The sequence below is a fragment of the Cotesia typhae genome, unplaced genomic scaffold, assembly GCF_013202065.1.
Source record: "Cotesia typhae breed Kobodo isofemale line unplaced genomic scaffold, CoteBio_Ctyphae contig_48, whole genome shotgun sequence".
In the NCBI taxonomy this organism is placed as follows: Eukaryota; Metazoa; Arthropoda; class Insecta; order Hymenoptera; family Braconidae; genus Cotesia; species Cotesia typhae.
The window spans coordinates 8,376,786-8,401,901 of record NW_027423756.1 but is presented as its reverse complement, the minus strand read 5'-3'; the positions used below and the strand labels follow the sequence as shown (position 1 = coordinate 8,401,901).

Below are 25,116 nucleotides of genomic sequence, written 5' to 3'. Positions count from 1 at the left end.
ATTTAATTGATTATTTATTTTACAGGCAAGTCTTGAGGGGTGGGTGACTGTGGTAAATAATATTAATTGTTTAAGCGAGGGGTTCGAGAGTTCGTTGGATGAAAGGAGCGTCTGGTTTGAGACTATCTCGCTGGATTCAAATAACGTTTACGTGTGTGAACTCGTAAGTGCGTCCTTACTTTGCCGCTACTTTTATCCTTCTTTCAGCTTTACTTTCAGGAGCTCGTAAGTTATTTTAATATTTTTTTATATTAATTTAAATATCAAGTATTATATATCCAGGCTTTTTGTTAATTATTTAGTTAGTTAAGAATATTATTTTATAATTTTCTAGGTGATATAGATGTCGCGATAGAGCTCCTGTACACGGTGCATATGTGTGAGTAATAAAGGATGATGTTTTCAAAATGTTTAAGAATATTCCCGTAAATTCTCGATGTTACTCGAATAGAAAAAAAAATATGTATCATTACGACAATCACAATCATGTATGACCTCACGTGTTACCGTTATTAAATAATCGTTTTATTTCAACTAATCATTTATTATTATTAATTAAATAATTTTGATTTATAAAATTTTTACAAATTTATAATTTTTGATTTATTTAAATGATTTAATTTTTATCTATTGATTAATTATCAATTACATACTAATTTTAAGAACATTTTTTGATTTATCAATTCATAAATAATTGAATAAGAAATTTATTAAATATTAAAAATTTTATTTATTGATATTTAATATTTATTTATAGAATTGGTGTAAAAATTTATAATCGAGCAGGTTATACTATTGACGCATGCGTATTTCAAATTTTTCGCGCTTGCGCTTCAAAGTATTTCAACGACTTACGTATTACTTGTTGTATTTTCTAATTATTCAATTGACTACTTGAAATTTCTGTCGCTCTGTCAGAACGCTCTTTTAAACGGCCCTTCTAAATAAGGAAAGATGGTAAGGATTATTATTTTACGTTTTATTTTATCAAATCTTATAGTATTCCAACCATCTTGATAATGATGATTCCTATTAATCAATCAAAATTTATTGATGATCCTCCGTTTAATTAATTCCCTGATATTTGTGCAAAAGATTTTTTTGGAAGAATCTGGAGAAATGTGATCGGATTCTAACCTCAAAATTTTTTGGTATTTGTGTAAATACTGAAATTAACAAAAGTTAATTTAACTATTAAAGAAATGAATCTTTTTAATAAATCCCTTGTAAATTTAAATCGACAGTTAATTTCATTTTTAATATTTTAAATATTTATTTTCATGTTTTGAAATTTGTGGTTAAAAATTAATAACAAGATACTGAGTTACAGTTCTGTTAACAACTTCTGGTATTACTTGAATAATATTTGCAACATTACTTATTTGGATATTGATATTTCTAGGTGAACGTTCCGAAACAAAGGCGCACTTTTTGCAAAAAGTGCAAGGTCCACAAGCCACACAAAGTAACTCAATACAAAAAAAGTAAGGAAAGACATGCTGCCCAGGGTAGACGTCGTTATGACCGTAAACAACAAGGTTTTGGTGGACAGACTAAGCCTATTTTCAGGAAGAAGGTATTTATTAAATCATTTATTTGCTTGGTGATATGATGAATTATTTACTAATTTATTATTGATGTTTAGGCCAAGACTACCAAGAAAATTGTATTGAGGATGGAGTGTACTGAATGCAAATACAGAAAACAAATACCATTGAAGCGTTGCAAACATTTCGAACTTGGCGGTGACAAAAAGAGGAAGGTGTGTATTCGTGTTTTTTAAAAAAATTTTATTTTAAATATAAATAATTTTACTAAATACTTGGTGTTAAAAAAAAAATTTTTACACTGAGAAAAAAAATACTTTTACTCAATTAAAAATTTGTTAGCTTAAGAAACTCGATGACGATCAATGACATAGTTAGCTATCGCTTGACAATTTTTTAACAAATAAATTTACTCCAAAAAATTATTTTTAAAAAATTGCATTTTCAGTTTTTAAAAATTTTTTTTGCCATAATTTATTTGTAACAAAAATTCTTAAAATTATTAATTATCTACCAAGTTAATTTTCATTGACGATCAAATATTTTATTATTATTAATTTTTAATTTCTGAAGAGAAGAGCATCAATATTTATCTTTGAATAATAGATAAACAAGAGAATAGCTTTATTTATATCAAGTAAACATTTTTTCAATCAATTTAACAAGTTCTTGAGCTAAGAATATATATTTTTGAAAATTTTCAAGAACATAAATTCTTGTATCAAGAAATTTTTCTTAATGAAAGTATTTTTTTTTTCTCAAAAAAATTGAAAATTTTATTTCAACGAAATATTTTTTTTAAATCAAAATTGTCAATAATTTATTTTTAAAATTTGTTACAGGGGCAAATGATCCAGTTTTAAGTGCTAAACATCTACTAAAAAATTGGAATAACTGTTGTATTTGCTAAGAAAATAAAAAGAAATCATTCTTTAATTATAAATTATTTTATTCATTTAATTATTATATAAAAATACTCGTATAAAGTTATTTATTCATCTAGGAATACATCATTCTGGTGTATCATTGGTCTTAGGAATAAGACGTTGAGGGTCACTATAAAACAATTATTACATAAGTAAAGAAATATATAAATTTAATAAAATAAAAGATGATACTCACTCAAGTAGATCTGGATCCAGGCCTTCTTGTTTCATCTTAAGCTTAACAGCTGGCTTTGGCACACCGAAGTTCACCATTTTGAAGTACTTTTGGTAAACTGGATGCGTGCTAATTGGTTCTAAATTATCTGACACTTGTTGGTTTTGTACTTGACCTTTTGTACTTTCAACATCTGGCTTGGTATCCGCTTCGTCTTGGCCAACTGGATCTTTGGCTTCTGGAATAGTGGGTTGTACTGCTTCTACAGGGTTTTTACCAGCAGTCTTGTTTTCTTTTGTGTCGCAGTCTTTATTTGGGGATTTAATATCTAACCCTGGTACTGAGGCGAGCTGTAATGAGTAAATAAAAATAGTATTCAAGACTCCCAATTAAATGTTATTATTTATGACACTGTAAAATTAATTTAACATATATTTAATAATTTTTATCATATAAATACACTGGCTACTAAATTTTTCTTATTCTCTTAATAATATAGATTAAAAAATTGTCTAATAATGACTGCTAACTTTAATGTCGTCATTGTTATATATCAATTAAATATAAATGTAATTACCCTAGATTCAAGAATAACAACTGCAGCTTCCAATTTTTGTAATTTATTTTCGAAATCATAGAGTTTTTCTTCACATGTCAGTGCAAATTTATTTAAAAATGAAACTGTCGTTACTATAAAATGGTTTATAAAAGATATTGTTCTTTTTTGATGAATCGGTGGTACCTGTAAAAAAAATAAAAATAATTAATTCTTTAATTTCAATTAATTATCTACAAACTAGAATTATACAATTCTTTTGATTAGAAAAATTTTTATGACATTAAAATTAACAAACATTTGACAATTTTTGATTTTTTTAATCAAAAAAAAATTATGAACTTATAACATTTTTTACATGTTAATTTTTTTAAATAGAAACATTCTAAAATTTTCAGGTGTCGGCTAATTTAATTTTCATGAATTTTATAACACTGAAGTTGACAGATATTAAAATTTTTTTTGAAATTTTATAGCAATTAAATTATCAAAAAAAAAATTTTAATTAAAAAGTTTTACATGTGAAAATTAATAAATATTTTTAGAAGCATTTTTTTATTGTAATTAATTTGTTAAAAAAATTTTTAAATTGACAGCTGACCGCTAACTTCAGTATTATTAAATTTTTCATTTTCCCAAAAACAATAATTTATTCTAATCACGAATAATTTAACTTTAATTGATTTAAATAATTAATTAAAAAATACCTTCGTGTAATCAATAGTCGGCTCGACAATAGGAATATTATTGTCATCCATTATAAATTTTTAATTATTATCCATCACTTGACATTTTTTTTTTATTTATTATTATTACTATGATGATTATTTATTTAAAAAATTATTAAAACTAATAATCACAGTTTTAATATAATTAGATCAAACAATTATTTTCATCAGGCCATGTAAATATTGTATATTTATTATTAAAAAAGAAGAAAAATAATGTAAATATAATTTTTATATCGAACATGTAAGAGCTATCATAATCATGACAACAACTTATTATTATTATTATTATACAATTGGCTCTGGGAGATTACCCATTCGGCCGTTGTACTCAATGGTAGGGTGATTGTAGTGTAGTGTCGTTGTTTTTCATGCTGTCCATAGGTGTCTCTGTATGCTCGTTGAAATTTCTTTTAAATCTCGAGATTGCATTTGTTCAGGAAGTTGGAGAGAATGTATGCGATTTTATTTGAAGGGTTTGCTAGAAGTGGTGTAATATCTGTCGGAGCTGGATTATAGAGTTTGCTGAGAATGTTGTTCAGCATTTTCCTTTGGTCTTGATATATTGGGCACTTAAAAAAGATGTGATTCAAGTCTTGGTCTGGTGATCCGCAGGGACATGCTGATGATTCGATGAAATTTTTTCTATGTAAGCTGGAGTTTAAGTTGTAATGGTTTAGACGCATTCTTATAAATGTAGTGATGACTTTCCTGGGCATGTCATACTCAGCGAACCAGGGTTTTTAGTTTCCTTGAAGATAAAGCTAAAATAATGAACTCCTTTTTGTTTCCCAGCTTCCTTGAGGAACTCAACTGTGCGGTTAATGGTCTTTTCTTTGCTGTTAGTCACTAGATCGTTATAGGGGATTGGAGTAAAGGTTCGTCTTGAGTTGGTGATCGCTTCTTTAGCTAGTCTATCTGCCTCTTCGTTGCCGGGTATGCCAGAATGTCCAGGGATCCACATTAAGTGGACTTGTAGTCCGCGTTGTTGCGCCTCGTGGAGTCTGGCTGCAATTTTGTATGGCAGGTATGATTTGGGTTTTTTATCTTGTAAGTTAAGAAGGGCTTGGAGCGCGTTTTTGGAGTCCGTGTAGATTATTGTTTTTTTCTCTGCGGTCTCGAGTGCTAGCTCGATTGCCTTGAGAATAGCTAGGGATTCTGCTGTTGTTATTGAAGCCTGGCCGTTGATTTTCTATGTCAGGTGAATGTCCAGAGTGGCATTGTAAACTGCGAGTCCTATGTATGGTTCGGTCGGGCTTTTGGATGCGTCTGTGTATACTTGTGTGAAATCGTGTAGTTTTTCACTCACTATTTTTGAAAATTTTTAATCACGCTTTTTGTTGGAAGGTTACTGAGTGTTGCTGTTGTTGATATGTCAACGTTTAATGAGTCTCGAAAGACTGAGTAAGGGTACATATACTGCGGTTGTGTTTTAGCTTGGTAGATAATGTCCTGGTATGGTTTTTTGTCTTTTAAGGAGTTAATTGCTGGGAATCTTTTTAGAATGAACTGCTTGGCTTTATTTTGGGTTATACTATCCTCCAATTTTGTCAGGGTTTGAATGACTGGATTATCGGAGACACTCATAGATCTTAGTATATAACGATCGGAGAGATCTTTAAGTCTGATTTTTAGAGGGATTTCTTTTCCCTCTGCCATCATTGAGTTGATTGGGGTCGATATCCGAAGGCCCATGCATGTTCTGATGGCTTTATTTTGTATTTTTTCCAGTTTTTTGAATAATTTACTGGAGGTCGTGTTCATTATGTGAGACCCGTACTCGATTTTTGTCCTGATCAGTGCCCTGTAGATATTTAGAAGGGTTGCTGGAGTCGCTCCCCATTTTGTTCCACACATAGCTTTAATGAGGGGGTTGACTTTGTTGATTCTTGAAATGAGATTATTGTGGTGTTCGTCGAATGTTAGTTTCTGGTCCAGTATCATACCAAGGAATTTAGCTGATGTAGATGGCCTGATGTGTGTGTTCTTAATAGTAAAGACTATGTCCTGGGGGTTAAAGTTGATGAGTGAGAAAACTACTATTTTTGTTTTTTCCGGGGAGAGATCCAAGTCCAGACTTTCGAGGTATGCGTTGTAGCTGTCTAGGGAGGCTTGTATAGCGTCGACTGTGCATTGTAAATTTTTGTTCCTGCATCTTATAGCTTTATCGTCAGCAAATTCTGCTATGCTGCTGGAAAAGTGTATATGTTTGTTGCCATCTGCCGTGTAGAGAGTGAACAGCAGGGGAGCTGATACCAGTCCTTGACCCGCTCCGGAGTTTACCTCCTGCGGTTCTGTTAGGCTGCTGTTGGTCACAAAGTATAGTTTGCGCTTCTTGATTAGAAAGTAGAAGAAGGAGCAGTAGGAAGTGGGAATATCGAGGTCTAGCATAATTTGTAGCAACTTGTCCGGATTGACATGATCGAAGGCTCCTTTGATGTCCACAAATGCCGTTATAGTATACTCACCTTGGGCGAACCCGGTGTAAATTTCTCCAGTGACTACTGTTAAATTATCTGCAGTACTTTTGCCTGCTCTAAATCCATATTGGGTGTTGGGGAGCTTAGAATTGTGCTCCAGCCACCACGTGGTTCTGTCTACCAAAATTCTTTCCATTATTTTGAGAAAACAGCGTGCCAAGGTGATGGGCCTAAATTTGTTTGTGTCTCCTTTGGGGAGTAGATAGACTAAGTGCTCTGTCCAGGAAGTGGGGTATTTTTTGAGTCGGAGAAAGTTGTAACAGTCCAGGATTAGTTTTCTCAGAGTTTCAGGGAGACGTTTGATTATGTCGTAGGTGATTTGGTCAAGTCCTGGGCTTGTTCCTGATTTACTTCGCTGTATGGCGGAGTTTAGTTCTGTTAAAGAAATTTCGTAGTCTGGAAAATTGGGTGCTGATGGTTGGGGAGCTTCGGCGGTGTCTTGGTGAAATAGCTCCTGTGCTGTTGAGCTATCTGAGTTTATTCGGCTTTCCTGACAGTAACTTTCAATGAATTCAAGCTTTTTTTGTTCAACTGAGAGTTCTTGTCTCGGGAGTGTGTACGGATTGGATAATCTTCTATTTTTAAAGGCTTTAAATTTTTTCCAGACCATGGCTATGGGGGTAGTGCTGTTGAGAGACGCAGTATATTCCCGCCAAGCTTTTTGTTTGGCTTTCTGGAATGTTTTCTTCGTTAACGCGTTTATTTTATTGTAGTTTTCATAGCTCTCTACCGTTAATGTACGCTTCATGAGTTGGAGAGCTGACTTTCTTTCTTCCAAGGCTTTGGAGCATTCTTCGTTCCACCACGGGGCAGGTGTACGAATTTTTCTAGTCTTGGGATTATTTTTTGGAGATGACGTGTGTTGATTGGCACTGGCACTTTCCTTTCTGGAGTCTTTTGTTTTTGTCGCCGCTGAGAGGAAGTCTTTAATGATGGTAATTATTTCTTCGTAGGTCGGTGGGACATTCAGATTGTCTTCAGGGATGATGGCTTCAACTTTCTTGGTGAGGACATCATCAAACGTTTCCCAACATATTTTAGAGATTTAGTTTATGGGTGAAAAATTGATATGTATCTGGGGCCACACCCAGAGAGATGTGAATTGGGTAATGGTCGCTTCTTCCTGGGTCTTCAGAGACGTTCCAGTTAGTGTAGCTTAGTAGTTCGGGTGAAACAATGGTGAGGTCTACTGCGGATTTGTTTGTAGTAGGGTTTGTTACCCTTGTGGGGATCTGTCATTCAGAATGCAGAGGTCTGCCTCGGTAATAGTTTCTAGGAGTTCTTTGCCTTGAGCCGAGTTCTTGTAGCTTCCCCAGGAGGTGTGATGGGTGTTAAAGTCACCCGCTAGGAGAAGTGAGCTATCATTTGGTCGATCTAGTAGTTTTTCCCAGGAATTTTTTTTGATTCTTTGATGAGGAGAGACATAGATGGTTGCTATTGTGATGGGACCCTGGTCCGTCTTTATTTTGATGGCTAGGGTATTGATTTTGTTTTCGAGCTCAAAGAAGTCGTTGATAATTTCGAATGTTAAGTTGGTTTTAATAGCGATGGCAATACCTCCGCCGGCGCCATCTTGTCGGTCTTTCCTTACTATGTTGTAGTTGTTGATGTAGAATGGTTCATCTGGTTTGAGCCATGTCTCGGTGAGTAGTAAAATATCGTGGTCTTGATTCATGTTTAAGATATTGATTTCTTCTTTTTCCCCCTTATACTTCGAGCGTTCCATTGTAAGATTGTTATTAGTTTGCTGTTTTGGTGTCTGTTCATTCTAGTGGTGTTGGTGGAGATGGAGGTTGTGATAGTCGTGTGTCGAGAAGTTGTGAGTTTTGGATTGCTGCTGGGGAAGCTGCTGTACGAGAGAGATTGGCTGGAGTTGCTGGGTAGCGTCAATGATGACCCAGGTGAGGCTTTGCGTTGTTTGAGTAAATTCCTTTATGATGTTTTGGTCTTGGGTATTCTCAATGAGCGGGGTCAGTTTAGCCATGATGCCACTTACTTGTGTGAGGAGACTTTGCATGCTGGTTGCGAAGTGTTCTCTCTGGGTTTGGAGAGCTTCGATTTGCTGCTGTTGATGATCTATTATTTTGACGTATGTTTCGTCGCACTTGCACTGACATTTATTGTTTGTCGGTGTTGAGTTTGTATCTGGTATTTGTGGTTGGAGCTGTTGTTGTTTCCAAGGATTCATGGAGTTCTTTTTTGTTGACTTCAAATCTGGATATTCGTGATGGTTTAGCGGAGAGACTGCCAATGAGGATGGTGGAGTGGAGTTCTGATGTTGAGTGAGTTGCTGGCAAGCGTCGTTAAAAGAGATGTTGTGCTTGGCTGCTTGCTGGTGTATTTCTCTTTCCATCTGTAGGCTTGGACACTGGTCTAACATTGACTCGTGACTCTGCCGACAGTTGATACAATTGGGGGGTTGGTCAGCTCGCGGGCAGAGATCGTCCACTGTGTGATCACCTTTACCACAGTGTTTGCATGTTGTGGGGCTTCTGCAATTTTTTTGGTTGTGTCCAAATCTCAGACAGTTCATGCATCTCTTGACAGGAAGCACGTATGGTTGCACTTCAGTTTTGATTTTGTAGAGGTATACATACTTGGGTTTAGTTTGCCCGTTGAAGGTGATGGTGACTGCTTTAGATGGTTCGAAGGTTCTACCTTCTCCACTGTGGATGACTTTGTTGCATCTTCTAATGCTGTTGATGGTGACTTGGCCTGAGACTTCGATAGCTTCATAAATTTCTTCTACAGATAGTTCTTTGGGGACCCCGTAGATTATTCCAGTAGTATATTTCCGGAAGGTCGGGACGAAAGCCGTGAGCCGCTTTGCTCCAAAGCTCGGGTGATTTATTAGTAAATTTGCTGTTTCGCTGTCCTTGAGGGTTATTAAGAGACCCTGGCCTGCGATCTTTGTTTCTGTTATGCTGGGCTGGATTTTTTGTTCAGTGAGAATGCCGAGAACTACCTTGCTCAGATGGTAGGGGTGCATTCTGGTTCCAGATTGTTCGTTGTTCGGTTGAACTAGAATCTGATAGGGACCTAGATCATTATTGTTGTATCTGAGTAGTTCTTCCGGTATCGATTCCTGCTCAACTCTCTCTCCATCACTGATTTGCATGCTGTTGTCAGTCTCTTGGTGAGCTGTACCTTCCTCAGTGTTTACTTTCTTTGACTGAATGGAGTTGATGTTTTCTGAGCTGTCGCACTTGTGTGGCCTTTTTCGGGTATCTTCTGGTGTAGCGTTGCTATGTTGAGGAGAGTTTTTAAGATTTGTCTTAGAATTTTTGTTGGTGAATGTTGGAATTATTTTGTTGGTTTGTTGTGTTTTAGGTTTGACGTTAAGACGGACATTTTTAAGGTTGTTGTTTGAAGTTCCTGCAGGGATGGTTATCGGGTTCATTTTGGAAAGAGTTTGTTGTGCTTGGTTTTGGCGGGAGGGTAGCGTTGGCATGAGCAGACGCTGCTCTGCCATTTAATTTTTAGGTTATTTCAGTATAGGTTGCCTGTTTCAATTCCTCTGTTGAGTTTAAACTGTTATTGAGTTATAGAGCTGCTTTCTTTTCTGTAACTGTTAATTGTAAAGGTTTACAAGAGATATGTTGTATTATTTCACTTTTTATTCGTAATTATTTTCGTGAGCCATGTCCTCTTTTCGTGAGCCATGTCCTCCATGACAACAACTTGCTGTTATGGTTGTCAAAATTTTTTACGTCCGACGATTAAAACGCCACCAAGTTGTGTGTGAGTGTATTATCTTTATTCAAATACATAAAAAGTTAGTTTTTTGTGATTTAGAGATTGAAAAAAAAAATAAATAAATAAATAAATAACTACAGAGTTAAAAATAATTAATATCCGTTAAATTTAATAAAATCGTTAATCATTCTCTAGTATATTTTCAATTACTTACCACCAAATGATATTCAGAATTAAAAAAATAATAATGTCATTTTTATACAATTTAATGCATTTGGATGGAAATAATTATAGACAAGTCGTAGTAGATATTTAATTAAGTAATGAATCGTTTATTTTCAAGATCGAATTAAAAAATTGTTTCATGTAAAATAAATAGTATAAATAAATAGTATAAATTCAATTGAAAATTCTTGAATAAATATGTATTTGACACAATTGAAATTAATGATTATTTCCTTTAAAAAATTACAATCAATACATATAGTTATATCGTAAATAAATTTTTTTGTAATATCCAAAAATTTTTTATCTATACAATGATTATCTCTCTTCACTCAATTATTAATAACTTTTTACTTAAGAAAATCTAATTTTTCCATAAACATTTTATACAATTGGTCGAAATCTTCATTAAAAAATAGATAATATACAAACGATAATATAAATATATAATATATATATATATATATATATATATATATATATATATATATATATATATATATATATTCATATTAATTGACACGTTAATAAATCATTTAAAATTACTGATTAGACTCTAACAATTTAATCTGATCTAAAATATCTTTCTTTTTGGCTATTTTTTCAAGTATTTCTTTGTCAGGATTTTTCAAATCTCCGCTCTTTATTTTGCTCTCAAGCTGCTCAATTTCTCGAATTTTTTTCCGAAGATTTTTCAAACGTTTCATACTATCACTGAGCAGCGATGTGGTGTCAATACGCGAAGAGTTTGACGGCTGAGAATTAGTTGTTATCTTATTGCTATTGTTAACTGGTTTTTGTACTGATGGGTCGTTTGTTTTTTTACTGGCGACGTTATTGGTAACATCAGAAATCATTGTTTTGGCAAGGTTCTCGGCTAACGCATTTGTACTGTTATTTTTGGACTTCTTTTTCTTTTTTTTAGTTTCAGCTACAATTACCATACCCGGTATCGTTCTTTTTTGCTCAGCTTCAACTTTGGCTTTGTGTTCTGCTACATACTCAGCAGACATACCCACTGGATATGATAATTTATTCTTTTGAAATTGTTTTCCTAAACTTTCGTACCTAAAAATACATTTTTATAGTATTATTATTAAATATTATCACTATTAATTTTTATCAGACAAAATAAAGGTAAATTTAAAAAATAGGAATTAAAATAATAAATTTAATTTAATACTTACAGAGGCACTTCTTCCTGAGGAACATATCCGTCTTTAACTCGTCTCGGTTTTCTCCAAGAACCATCAGGACGTTGACTGGCAGGAATAAAAGTTCCACCTTTAAATAAATTTATAAAATTAATTTAATCTCTATTTAAAAAATAATTATTAATAGTAAAATAAAATAATGATAAAAAATTAGACAATAATAATTATGACACTGAAGTTGACAGAGATTAAAAAATTTTTAGAATTCTATAACAACTAAATTTTTGTAAAAAAAATTTAATTAAAAAATTCCACATGTGAAAATTAATAAAAATTACTAGTGAAAATTTTTAGAAGCATTTTTTTATTGTAATTGATTTTTTATTAAAATTTTTTTAATTGACAGCTGACGGCTCACTTCAGTATTATTGATAATTTTGTTTATTTTTACTAAATAATTTGAATGATACTAAAATTGGCCGACATTCAAGAATTTTTTTTTTCTCATTGATGTCAAAATTTTCTTTTCATTTTTTTAAGAAAATTTTTCAGTAAAATAAATTATAAAAATTTTTAGATATCGGCTAATTTAATTTTTATACAATTTGAATATTTATTTAATTAAAAAATTTTGTGAAAAATGAATGCATAATTTTGAAAATCATTTTTTTATAATTTACAGTACGTAAATTTTATCTAAATATAAAAATTTTTAGAGATTTTCAGAGTTAATAATTATTTTCTGTATCACAATAATAATTATCAAAATAATTCACTAGAACACTTTGGAGTACTAACTCCCATTGTTTATACTTCACTATACAGGTTATAAATATTATTAAAATTATTTTCAGAAGTGACTTCAGAAGACAAACGAAAAATAAATTACCTTGATCATCCTTAATATACGAAGATGCCATGGTTGTTTAATTAACAGTTCTGCAATAAATGTTTAATTGATGTTTTTAGCATCAGTACTTGAAAAATTATTGGAGTTAGTTACTGCGCAAAGCGCACGATTCTCTTTGCGTTGCTTGAATTTAATTAGAGTAATTATTGTGATGATGGTGATGCCTCGCATAAAAAAATGATTGATGATTTTCATGAGACAACAACTAATGACGCGCTGTCTGGAGTTGATCATGAAGAATATCGTTGGGAAGAAATGTACAGCGCCCTCACCAGTTAAATTTGTTTGTTAGAACAATCGGTAAGGTTGATTACACATGTTATTGTTGCTTGAAGAGGATGTAATATTTTCACTGAGATTCAAGAAAGAAAAGACAGGTTATGTTACATGAAAATTCTTGATAACATTAAAGTTAGCTGTCACTTGACAATTTTTTAATTTTCTTTAACAAAAAAATTTGTTCTAAAAAATTATTTTTAAAAAATTGCATTTTTAATTTATTAAAATTTCTACAAGTCCATTTTTTTAATAATTTTTTTTGCTATAATTTATTTGTTAAAAAAATTAAAACAATTGTGAAGTGACAGCTAAATTTAATGTCATAAATTCTTGATGAAAGTTAATTTAGCAGATATTTAATAATTTAAAAAAATTTAATAAAAAATAAATTTACAAAAAAAAAAAAATTGCCATGTAAAAATTAAAAAAAATTAAAAATACAATTTTTTAAAAATAATTTTTCGGAACAAATTTATTTGTTAAAAAAATTTTAAAAAATGGTCAAGTGACTGTTAACTTTAATGTCATCAAGAATTCATTTTTTAATTTGTTTTTGAAAATAAATTTGTTTTGAAAAATTATTTTTAAAAAATTATATTTTTGATTTGTTAAAATTTTTATTTCATATTTTTTTGCCATAATTTTCTTTTTAAATTTTTTTTAATTTATCAACTATCTTCTTAATTAATTTCTATACATTCTTGGTATGTTTGTTTTAAGAAAATTAAAAAAAATTAAATTTTATAACAACTATAGCTTGTATAAAATTATACACTTCAAATTTATCCATAAATAATCGATTTATTCATTATTTTTCATTGATCACAGCTGATTAGTATTTATCACAATAATGTGAATTTATAAAACACAATTTATTACAAAATATCATTGAAAAAATGTATTACGAAGTTGAATAAATTATATTCTAATTATTGATAAAAAAAAATATAAACTACTAGAACTTATTTAATAAAATACAGTTTAAACAAGGATAGAATATCGTATTGGTGATAAAAGTTGTACGATTATTATTTATCTAAGTTAAAGCCATGTACCAAAACACTTGCTAGTAATTATTATAATCCTTAATAACTTTTTAGCATATTAAAAATAATAATTAATTTGCATCATAGTAAACATTTTCTGCTTAATCAATAATCAATTTCGGAGTTTTACAAAATAATAATTAATAATTTTTATAATGTATTTTATATATCTTACAATAAAATATAACTAGCTAGTAAATCTAATAATATTATTATTAATCATATAAAAAAATATTCATTCAACTGTGGTCAATAAAATTATTAATAAAATATAATAATATTGAAATATAATGTAAAATGTGTCAAATGTAACGAAGTTGTAACTAATTAATAATTAATTCAAGCATTTGTTATTAATTAAAATTACCAAGGCCTCCACATGTTATCCGTGTCATCGATTTTTTCGACATCTATTTCAATCTCTTCATCATCATCTTCTTCATCATCGGTATTAATTTTTTTTACAATCACAGTCTTATTTAATAAAATATCACGATTTGTATTGTCAATTATTAATTCTGATTTTTGTGAGCGTTCTTTTTCAACTGATGGCTGAGAACTTATTGGTAATTTATTTTTTTGTATAAAATTATTATTATTATTATTATTATTATTATTATTATTATTATTATTATTAGATTCGTCACAGTTTTCGGGTAATAAATTTGGCAAAGAGTTAATTGGTGAAGAAGTGTGTCTAGGAGCAATCGAAGTCAACGATGATGTTGACGAAGATTCCCACGAAGACTGCGGATCAACTTTACAATTAATTACATCTTGGTTGACAATCAGAAGAGTCGAGTCTGGCGCTTGCAAGATCTGGAAATAAAAATCATGTACGTATTATTAAAAAGTCAATATCAATTTGGTTAAATAATGATAAGTGTACATTTAATGATAACTTACGGAAGTATCAATTTTCCGTTTTGACTGGAGTCCCGAGGCCAAATGACGAGCCAGTTTTTCACCAGACTCTCCTGGAAGTGAGGCAAGATATTTGCATGCCTCGGCGGCACATTGTCCAAAACCTGATTGCCAGCGACTCTCTGCTAATGTTTCTTCGGCGGGTGTTGATGTTCCTGACGCTCTAGAAGCTTGGAGCCGCTGGAGGTATCGCACAGTAAGCTCAAGAATGTCTGCTTTTTCTAATTTACTTATATTTTCTCCTTCAGTCTGAAAAATATTTTTTTGTTTCAATAATTGTAATTTAATTTTTTTTTTTAAATCTGGAATTTAAAAATTTTTATAAAATTATGTTAAAAAAAATTTATAAATTTAAAAAAATTTTTTAAATTCGCGCTCAAAAATTTTGAAGTAATTTATTTAATAATAAAAATTATCTTATGTATTTGCTTTTTGTTTTTTTTTTATTTTTAGTAATTAAATGCAAAAATTTTTTACAGTTGTGAAATTAAATCTAAAATTATAAATTTTTTATAATAATTAAAATAAACAGCCCATGCATTTTCAAATCCTGTGAATGAAATAATTAAATTTTGCATTTGAAAAATTTCATTTTCCTTCAATGAAAAAAAAAAAAAGAAAATACAAACCTCTAAAGCATCAACCATAAGATCTTTCAATTCTTCCAAACATCGATTAATCCGTGCGCGCCTTTTCCGCTCCAACATTGGCTTCGTAATCTACCGAAAGTTATTAAAAACAAAAGCAAAAATTTAAAACAAAATTTAATAAATAATAAAAATTAATTGAAAAAAAAAAAAAAAAAATTATATCACTTTACATGCGTCAATAACATTTATCGCATGTGCTTTAAAAAAAAAAAAAAAAAAAAAAAAATTATTGAATAATTAAACAGTTACCTTTTTGTACTGATGAGTCCTGGAAACTGGATCAGGATAATCGTACGCCATCATTGCAATTTAAATTATTTAACGTAGGATAAAAAATGTACTAACAAGTCTCGCGCCGTATTTGCTGTTAAAGTTAGTTGCTTATATTCACTTATCCAGGTAGTTATCAGTGTGTCAATGTCAAGCGCGAATGGTACAATTGACCAAAGTAGAAGACAGTAATTGACATTGAAGAGATATTGAGTGACATTAGACAACAGTGAGTGCTCTCCATGGAGTCTCTACACCAACTGACTCGACGCTCGATACACACTCTGACAGCCATTCCAACGGAACCCTACCCTCGCTTTACTTTTATCCACAGCAAACCCTCAATATATCTATATATCTATACCAAACTTTCTGTGTATACTTCACGTATATATTTTATACACATTAACATATTTTATTCATCACTAATTTATTTAAAAAAAAGGATAATAATATCTCTAATAATAACTTGCGTGTATACACTGAAAAATTAAATGGACATTATCATTCTTATTATTTTTAAATAATTTATCTTCTCCCGCTAAGTCGATTTATTATTCGGTATTATGTCAATTAATCACCAATATTCATATTAATCACTCATTCATTTATATACAATTGTTTGTTCAATTTGAATTTTTATATATACATGAACACACTTTTGTTTCAACGGAGGTTTTTAAATTTACTTTTAATTAATTACTCGTGTTTAGTTAAATGAAAATTAATCATAGAATTATTAGAAAAAAAAATATTTTTAATTCTTATTAGAGAAAATTTTTTATTAAAAAAATTTTAAGTCATTTTACTATCTTTAATTTTTAATGACCATCGAGATAAACGTACATAAGAGTGTCTCATCTTGTCCATTAATGATATCATTATCATGATTTTTACTATATGCTATTCTTCTCTATGATTATAATTAATATTATTGTTATCTTTATTGCAGTTTCCTGAATCCGCTTGATATTTTCATGCACAGAAAAAAAAAAATTTCTCGAACCAAGAAAATTATAAAGAAGACCGAAGTTATTTTGGAGCAAAAAGAAATTTTCTTGGCTTAAAAAAATTTAACTTCGTTCAAGAAATTTTCAATCTTTTTTAAGATTTTCTTGACTTAAAAAAATTTACGCTGAAGACTTTCTTTCTTTCTTTCTGTGTAGCATATATGTGACAAAATGCGTATTAAATTGTTAACAGATTTAATTACTTCTGAAAGAGTCGTTAAACTTCCTTAACTAAAAGCCAGTTTATTGATAAAGTTCGATAAAGTAGATAAAATCAAAACCACACGATTTTATTATCTGTAGATTAAGTGAATATTTGATATTTTGACCAATTAATATTATCATTTTCCTTAAAGTATTTTTATTATCACTTTAATAAACATTTTTTACGCATGAAATTTTCTTTTAATATAAAAAAAAAAAATAACTGTAAAATTAAAAAAAATTAAATTAATTCTGTAATAAGAGTCCATGAGAATTTTAAAATTAATCTAAATATTTTTTTACGGAGAATGTAAAAAAAAGCAATATCTGTTACGACAAATGACTTTTTATTTATTGTGACGTCATGTATTTGATTGTGTATATCGACTTATAAAATAACAACAATTATAATAGCGTATTTAATATGTACAGATATACATATATATTTATCACCTCATCGGAGTGAAAGAGCTTGCACGAGTTAAATAAATATCATTTGTCTTATCACACTTCGCTTTCAATTATGATACAAAAGGAGCGTGCGACTGTTTACATATTATTCGTGGTTCATATATACATACATTTAATCCGTAAGTTATTCATAAGTCGCGTCATATAAACATATTGTACGGTTATTCTTAGCGTCCGACTATGTAATGACGTTTTGCGGCTTTTAGTCAATGAAATTCTTCCGAGCATGTTGACATATTATTATTATATACTCATATTTATATTTATAAATAGGATCTTTTAGTAAGACTCTGAGCTCTCATAAATCGCGCTATCGGTCACTGAATGTATACACATCATCAGTGTAATATAATCTGATTGTTTTGTCGCGTGAGACGAGTCCTTACTTATTTAATTCGTTATATTAAGATTTCATTCAACTCTGATTTATATTCATAAACTTCCTCTCTACTCAGTTTTATTTACTCTTTAGTCTCATAGTTACGGAACTTATAAACCGGATATTAACGGTCCATTCATGTCTTTTCAATTCATCAGTTTTTAATTTTAAATACGATAACAATTAAAAAAAATATTTTATTTTAGGAATTTATTAAATGAATAACAATTTTGAATTTATTCGTTAAAAGTAATTTATTAAATTTACTGTTTTTTTTTTTTTTTTAATTTGTCATATTAATATGTTTATCAAATTTTAAGAAATAATTATTAATTTTTATTAAGCTTCTTTAAAAGTTTATTAGACTAGAAATTATAAAAATTTTATCAAAATTTTTCAGATTTATAAATGACACTGAAGTTAGTAGACGTCTGAAAATTTTTTATTTTTTTTATTAATTAAATTACAACTAAAAAGATATTTCTAAAAAATTACACTTATAGTTTTTCAAGTTTTTTACAGGTGAAATTTTTTTTTTAATTATCTAAATTTTTTAAATAAAATAAAAAAAAAAATTTTTAATTTCAAAACTAGTTTTTTCAAATTAAAAAAAAAAAAAAATGATAAATCTTATATTTCAACATATATGAAAATTTTTTATGAATTTTAATAAAAAATTTCCAACAGTGTCAGCAACATTTGTTTTTTTTTTTTTCATCCATAAATTTTACAACTCTAAAAAAAAATTATCAACGAATTTTTTCATCGCCAAAAAAAATGACAAATTTTTTTTTACCCAACAATTAATACAGATGCGAAACATGAGTTGAGATTGATATAAAAAACGTAATAAAAATGAGTGTTGATAAAATAGCGTAGTCGATAGTAAAGTACAGAGTCAGAGTTAGAGATTGTGTCGCGTTTTAAGATGTGACGTGTGCGAGTCGCGTGTGAGGCTCGCGCCTGTGACCCTCTCTCTTGTCCTCGCGTTCGTCTCGCGTGGTTTGCCCGGCATGGGATCCCTTTCCTGTGCGGCACCGCTACCGACAGAGTCCCTCTGCACTAATATACATACACACAACATAAAATATAAACACACATACACCTAGTGTGGATATATGAATATATACAGGCACAATGTAAGGCCCCGTGCCGGCTGAAGGGCCCGTGTGGGACACGATCCTCGCCTCCGTTCTCACGGTAGCCTCGGAGGCTTGTATCGCTTGATGGTTGATGTGCAGTGCCAGGGCCTCTTTTGCTTTAGCTTCCTCTCTACTCTATTTCTGCTCTGTTGTTGTTCTACGTCTCGTTCAACAACAAAACCTACACACGCACATATGCGCTTGTATTATTTTTACACAATACTTTTCTCAAGAGGATTTTAGTGTAGGTACACACAGAAGATATAATAGTATAGGCATAGAGTCTAGAAGGAGGAATAAGCTAAGGCCCCGCACGCGTTGCGCACGGTTAAGCGTGTACAGACACACGAAAGTCCCCTCTTCTTTTTTACATTTTTTTTCATTTTATTTTATTTATTTTTCTTCTTTTTATCCGAGCGCATAGATCTAATCGCACAGATATGTACCTTTCTATAGATATGTCGTCCATCATTTTTGCTGTTTGTGTAATGCGTACTATAGGTAGAGGTATAGGGGTGTCTGGGGCTCCCTTCTATCTACGTGTGTGTAAAGTGTCAGGGTATTCTTCATGTGTGATGCTGATGATTCAACCAAGACACGCGCACACCCTCGTGGCTCCTCCTTTCTCCCTTTGGTTCCTCCTCTCTCTTTGAGATTCGTTTTGATCTAGGTAGCATGGAGGACGAGGGAATAAACGCCGATTGGTCCGATTCTCATTTTCATCCGCTTTACACAATGAAAATAAATTTATAGCGAGGTTGTGGGCAGGAAAGAAATTTAGATGAAATTGGGGTGAAAATAAATCTTTGTGATTGGTTTGAATAAGTTATCGCGGGAAGATATTTTTTTTTTATTGGATCACGCTTGATAACAATGGTAAGGAATTAAGCTTTCGTTATTAAAATTTTGGTAATTATTTACAAGTGAGTCCACCCTATTTTTGGCCATATCTAGGTGAAAAATTAACATTTTTAAATTATTTTTATTCTGCTTATTTATGATAAAAAATATCGTGAAAGAAAAAAATAAAGATTTCGATAGCTTTTTTGCCTTCAAAATTTAGAAAAAATTTTGGCTCTCATGTTTTTGGATAAAATTTCTATTTCATCTTTTTTTGATGTATTTTTTTAAAAAAGTACATAAAAAATTAACAATTAAAAAAAAAGTTGAATATTACAGTCAGAAAAATGAGCCTAGTCGTTACAAAATAAATAATACGGAATTTTGAAAGCTCATCTTTTGGAAAAAATAATTATTCTCAAAACTAGAAAATAATCACTAATTTGTTTATTCAAATTTTGGACCAAACATAATTAATTACACTACAAAAAAAAATTTCTAAATAACAATTATTTGATAATAATTTATAGATATAATAAATAATATAATAATAATAATAATAATATAATATAATAATTATAAAATTAATATTATAATTATTATATTATAATTATAATATTATAATTATTATTAATATAATATAATAACTTCTGATTAGTATTTTTTTATCACTAAAAATTCTTCATAGATACTGAAGATTCAAGTTTATAAATATGCTTCAAAAAAAAATCATAACCAGAATTTTATGGTTTGAACTGGATTTTTCTACTTTTTTTTTTTATTCGATAACCAAACTGTTTAATAATAAAGTATATCTACAAAAATCAATTCTTAGAATAATTTTCTAATTATTATTATTATTCATTATAATAATAATAATTAGAATTTATTGCTATTATTCATTAAAATGCCATTACAAAACATTTTGGCACTAATCACAGTGATTATTATCAATCAAAAAGGGCATTAAAAAACAAAATGTAACATTAATATAATTTTAAATGTTCGTAATTCAAAATTATTGTTTATTACCGCTATTTCAATCCATATGGTTATTATTTTGTTTAAAACTTGGCCGTTTCAGCGCCAGTTGCCAGTTGGAGATGAGACGAGTCGAAAAATAAAAATAAGTATCATCCTCACATATTATATATATTTATTTTAATTTATATATTATGGATGTGTGTTACAATTGCGCGGTAGTTATTTACCGTAATGAGATATCGTATTGATTATTATTATCAATCGGTAATATGATTGTACCCAGAAGTGTAATGATGAGTTGAGTCTTGACTCTCGATATATATTATATATATATACATATATACATATTAAAAAATAGGTTGCAGGTGGATGAATTATATTTTTGGAGTGGGTATACATGTACCGTTCGATTCGGTGGTTTTTAGCTTCATCCTTATATCGGCATCTCAACTCGATTCCCCTGGGGCCGCCACATATAAATATATATATATATATATATATATATATATATATATATATATATATATATATATATATATATATATATATATATATATATATATATATATGTTAGGGTGGGTCAAAAAATCGAATAATTTATTTTTGACTTTATACTCTGAAAAATAGGTTCGTAGACACCTAAAAAGAATTCTCTCCAAGTATAAGCTCTTAATTATAACGGAAGGTCCTCCGCTTTGCGGGTTTCTATTTTTTCGAATAATCAGATAAAAAAATTTATATCTCGCTTCCAACTGCTTGGAAAAATATTCCGTGGCATAGATTTTGTGAGAAATTGAATGCTTTACAAAAAGGTCTTTTATGACTTTTTCAAAAACTCAACCGATTAAAAGATATTCATAGTTGAAGTTTGGCTATTTTAAGGAAAATATTCGTTTTTATTATGAATTTTATAAGTCGATGAAAAAAATTATTTCGGATTGCGGAACTCATGATTTTGTAGGAAATTTACTGCTCTACAAAAATGGTCTCTTATGATTTTTGATTAAGTGAAGCCGTTACGAGATATTCATCGTCAAACATTAACGAATATCAATATTTCCAGTTTTTGATCAATAATTCGATAAATTTTAATTTAAACTATGAGTTTCAGGAAAATTTACATAAATTTGAGTTTCGATCGATAAAGAAATGTTATAATAAGTTAGATAAAGAATTATTGGAATTATCATTGATTTTCCTTGGAGAAATGCCTCAAGAAAAGATTTCTTTCAAACGTCCTGGTGCTGTTCATCATGCTAGATGGATGGCTAAGGCCATTTATAGTTTGAAAATGTATCTATTCAGAGATGAATTCAAACTCTCTCAGAAAGAATTGCATGGTCTTCGTCATTTCTGTATTTTTATAGTCACATTGTATTTAAAAGCTTGGTTTTCATCAACTTCTGCAACAACTGCTGCTTATCATGACTTGCAGTTTATGAAAAATTTATTGGAGTACAAACATATCAATCCTTTGATTTCTTCAGCTACGTGTGAAAAAATGATTTCGCACTTATGGTATTTGAGCGATGAACTTGCCATTTTATCACTGTTTGACGATGGCGTTCCATTAGAAGTAAAAAAAAGTATTGTTGAAGCTGTTAATACTCGTGAAGGTACAGATTCTAAAGCTAAAAGATTTGTAATTGCTAAAAAGATTTGAATTCATTGGCGCAGAGAACTCTGAGTGACTTTGTGTCTAAAAAGTCATTAAATCTTTTCAAAATCTTCGATCTACCGTATGACTTTCTTGATGTCGATGTTAAATTATGGCCTACTAATGAGAGTTATCTCGAAAATAAAGAATACTTTCAACAACTAAAAGTTGTCAATGATTCAGCAGAGCGAGCTGTTGCATTAGTCAGTGAATATAATCAATGCTTGACAAAAAATGAAGAACAATTCCAGTACTTATTGCAAGTTGTCAAAGAACATCAAAAACATTCCCAAATTGTAATAAAAGAAATTATTTATAGTAATAGCGTACTGTTATGTTAAAAATATAGACAATTATATTGCAATTGATAATTCAATAAAAAATTTATCTATAAAAAAGTTAAATACTGGTTGTTTATCACTTGATTCAATACTTTTCATATTAAATTTGACAAAGAAATATGTCATTCACTTCAAATTAAACTAATCATTGGCTATATGTCGAAAAAAATGCTCTAATTTCTTGTTTTAATGCAATCAAACAAGCTCAAGACTGAAAACAATATTAAAAAAATTGTTTATAACATTTCTTTATCGATCGAAACTCAAATTTATGTAAATTTTCCTGAAACTCATAGTTTAAATTAAAATTTATCGAATTATTGATCAAAAACTGGAAATATTGATATTCGTTAATGTTTGACGATGAATATCTCGTAACGGCTTCACTTAATCAAAAAATCATAAGAGACCATTTTTGTAGAGCAGTAAATTTCCTACAAAATCATGAGTTCCGCAATCCGAAATAATTTTTTTCATCGACTTATAAAATTCATAATAATAAACGAATATTTTCCTTAAAATAGCCAAACTTCAACTATGAATATCTTTTAATCGGTTGAGTTTTTGAAAAAGTCATAAAAGACCTTTTTGTAAAGCATTCAATTTCTCACAAAATCTATGCCACGGAATATTTTTCCAAGCAGTTGGAAGCGAGATATAAATTTTTTTATCTGATTATTCGAAAAAAATAGAAACCCGCAAAGCGGAGGACCTTCCCGTTATAATTAAGAGCTTATACTTGGAGAGAATTCTTTTTAGGTGTCTACGAACCTATTTTTCAGAGTATAAAGTCAAAAATAAATTATTCGATTTTTTTGACCCACCCTAATATATGTATATGTATATATGTACCTACACCGGGTTGCTCATTTTTTAATTTTAAAACCACTCATTATTGCGTAAATTACTCCCAAGTTTCGAAATGACATTTTAATGTCCATGAAAAAATGTCTCGACAATTTTTAGTCGACAATAAAAAATCACTATTTAAATTAAAACAATTTAAATTCATAATTATTTATTTATCAAGTGTTTGTTAATGTACTTCTTGTACAAATTTTATGACGGGTCCATTATTATCAGACAGAATGATAAATAATAATATGATCCATCATTACCGATATTTATCCGCGAAAGAAGCAATGCATGAGATCATACGCGCAAACTCGAAATTTAAATTTCCGGTTCATTAATATCCCGAATGTATAATTCATTTTTTATCAATAAAACATCAAATTGAAACATTTATCCGCAAGCTGCTGCTGCTGTTGCTGAATGATTATTTTATTTGTGTTTATTATTTTGTTTTTTTCGTTCACTTTAAATGTTTCAGTTGTAAAGAAACAAATTGAAATTAAAAAAAACCTAGAATTGGCTTACTCCGGAAATGTAGCCATTCATAAATATAAAATTATAGGAAATCAGTCGGGCAATTGAATGTGAACTGGATAGTTGGTTGCATAATAATAATCATTTTATGAATGGCGAGCGTGAGTTGTATGAATGCTAAGCTTTGCTAATCGACGAAGCCGGAGAACAGAGAGCACATGAGTGTATTAAATAAACTGTTCATTAATATATGTATCTAGCAATGGACATATATAGATGTTGATATTTATGATAATGATAAATGTACGTATAAATCTACACGTACGCTTTTAAATTTTTTAGTCGCCGGAATCGACGTTTACCGGAAGCACTATATCTTCAATTTCATCTAAAAATTTAATATAATTATTTAAATGTCTTTACAACATTTCCGCTGTCATAAGGCCGCACTAAGCGCTCGAGATCGTATTGTACGACATTTTGATAAATATATACTTAAATTTATATACTTGTAGTTATATGTGCTATTAATTAAATTATTTTCTCACTGTACTTTCAATCCTGCTCCAGTTCTCACAATTTATTTATATTAATTGTATCCTATCTTTCATGTTTAATGTTTAGTTTGTTAAAGGTATTAACAAAATTTTTTTTGGCAAATTTTTACATCAGCCTGATATTTATTTTCATCTACACGCTAAGACATTATGTAAAAAATATTGATTTTTTTTTTTATAGAATATTATATGAAAAAAAAAAAAAAAAATTTTTTTACATTATATTTTTAAATATCACACAAAAAAAGAAATTAATTTGAATCAAGTAAATAATTTTGAAGAATTTCATCTTCTTGATTAGATTTAAGTAGAAAAATTCTTAAACTAAGAAATTTTCCTTGGTTTAAGTAAATTTTATTCAATTCAAGAATTTTTCGTCTCGATTCAAGACAATGAAACTCTTCAAAATTATTTTCTTAGATCAAGAATTTTTCTCTTGATTTAAGTTATTTATTTATTTTTTTTTTTTTTCAGTGCAAAGTTTAGTATCTGAATTATGAGTTATTTTTATTTATTTTTTTTCCGTGTTATAATTTTTAACTTATGTTTGAATTTTTACAGAAAATTTTTTTTTGAAGCAACAAGTGTCAAATTACCGTACATTCTCTTTCGAAAACCAACACTCGAATGAATGTT

General features: G+C 29.7%; 4 protein-coding genes across 4 annotated transcripts; 1 reads left to right on the top strand and 3 right to left on the bottom strand.

Annotated features, from left to right (window-relative positions):
• Window positions 1–117: 117 nt before the first annotated feature.
• On the top strand, window positions 118–2,490 carry Rpl36a (ribosomal protein L36A). The gene is made up of 6 exons (XM_074246781.1): window positions 118–225; window positions 335–379; window positions 758–957; window positions 1,403–1,576; window positions 1,646–1,762; window positions 2,390–2,490. The coding sequence occupies exons 3-6, from the start codon at window positions 955–957 to the stop codon at window positions 2,408–2,410; spliced, it is 315 nt and encodes a 104-aa protein (XP_074102882.1). The 5' UTR covers window positions 118–225; window positions 335–379; window positions 758–954; the 3' UTR covers window positions 2,411–2,490.
• Ccdc53 (Coiled-coil domain containing 53) lies at window positions 2,476–4,200 on the bottom strand. Its single transcript, XM_074246778.1, has 4 exons — window positions 3,912–4,200; window positions 3,226–3,390; window positions 2,670–2,998; window positions 2,476–2,603 (listed from the first exon to the last, which is right to left on the bottom strand). The coding sequence occupies exons 1-4, from the start codon at window positions 3,960–3,962 to the stop codon at window positions 2,558–2,560; spliced, it is 591 nt and encodes a 196-aa protein (XP_074102879.1). The 5' UTR covers window positions 3,963–4,200; the 3' UTR covers window positions 2,476–2,557.
• A 6,667-nt stretch (window positions 4,201–10,867) lies between these two features.
• On the bottom strand, window positions 10,868–12,585 carry Pym (partner of Y14 and mago). Its single transcript, XM_074246039.1, has 3 exons — window positions 12,377–12,585; window positions 11,521–11,617; window positions 10,868–11,401 (listed from the first exon to the last, which is right to left on the bottom strand). Exons 1-3 carry the CDS (start codon window positions 12,405–12,407, stop codon window positions 10,876–10,878), a joined length of 654 nt encoding a protein of 217 aa, XP_074102140.1. The 5' UTR covers window positions 12,408–12,585; the 3' UTR covers window positions 10,868–10,875.
• Window positions 12,586–13,868: 1,283 nt separating this feature from the next.
• LOC141529508 (enhancer of split mgamma protein) lies at window positions 13,869–16,038 on the bottom strand. Its single transcript, XM_074246058.1, has 4 exons — window positions 15,546–16,038; window positions 15,276–15,365; window positions 14,629–14,895; window positions 13,869–14,541 (listed from the first exon to the last, which is right to left on the bottom strand). The coding sequence occupies exons 1-4, from the start codon at window positions 15,597–15,599 to the stop codon at window positions 14,086–14,088; spliced, it is 867 nt and encodes a 288-aa protein (XP_074102159.1). The 5' UTR covers window positions 15,600–16,038; the 3' UTR covers window positions 13,869–14,085.
• Window positions 16,039–25,116: the final 9,078 nt, after the last annotated feature.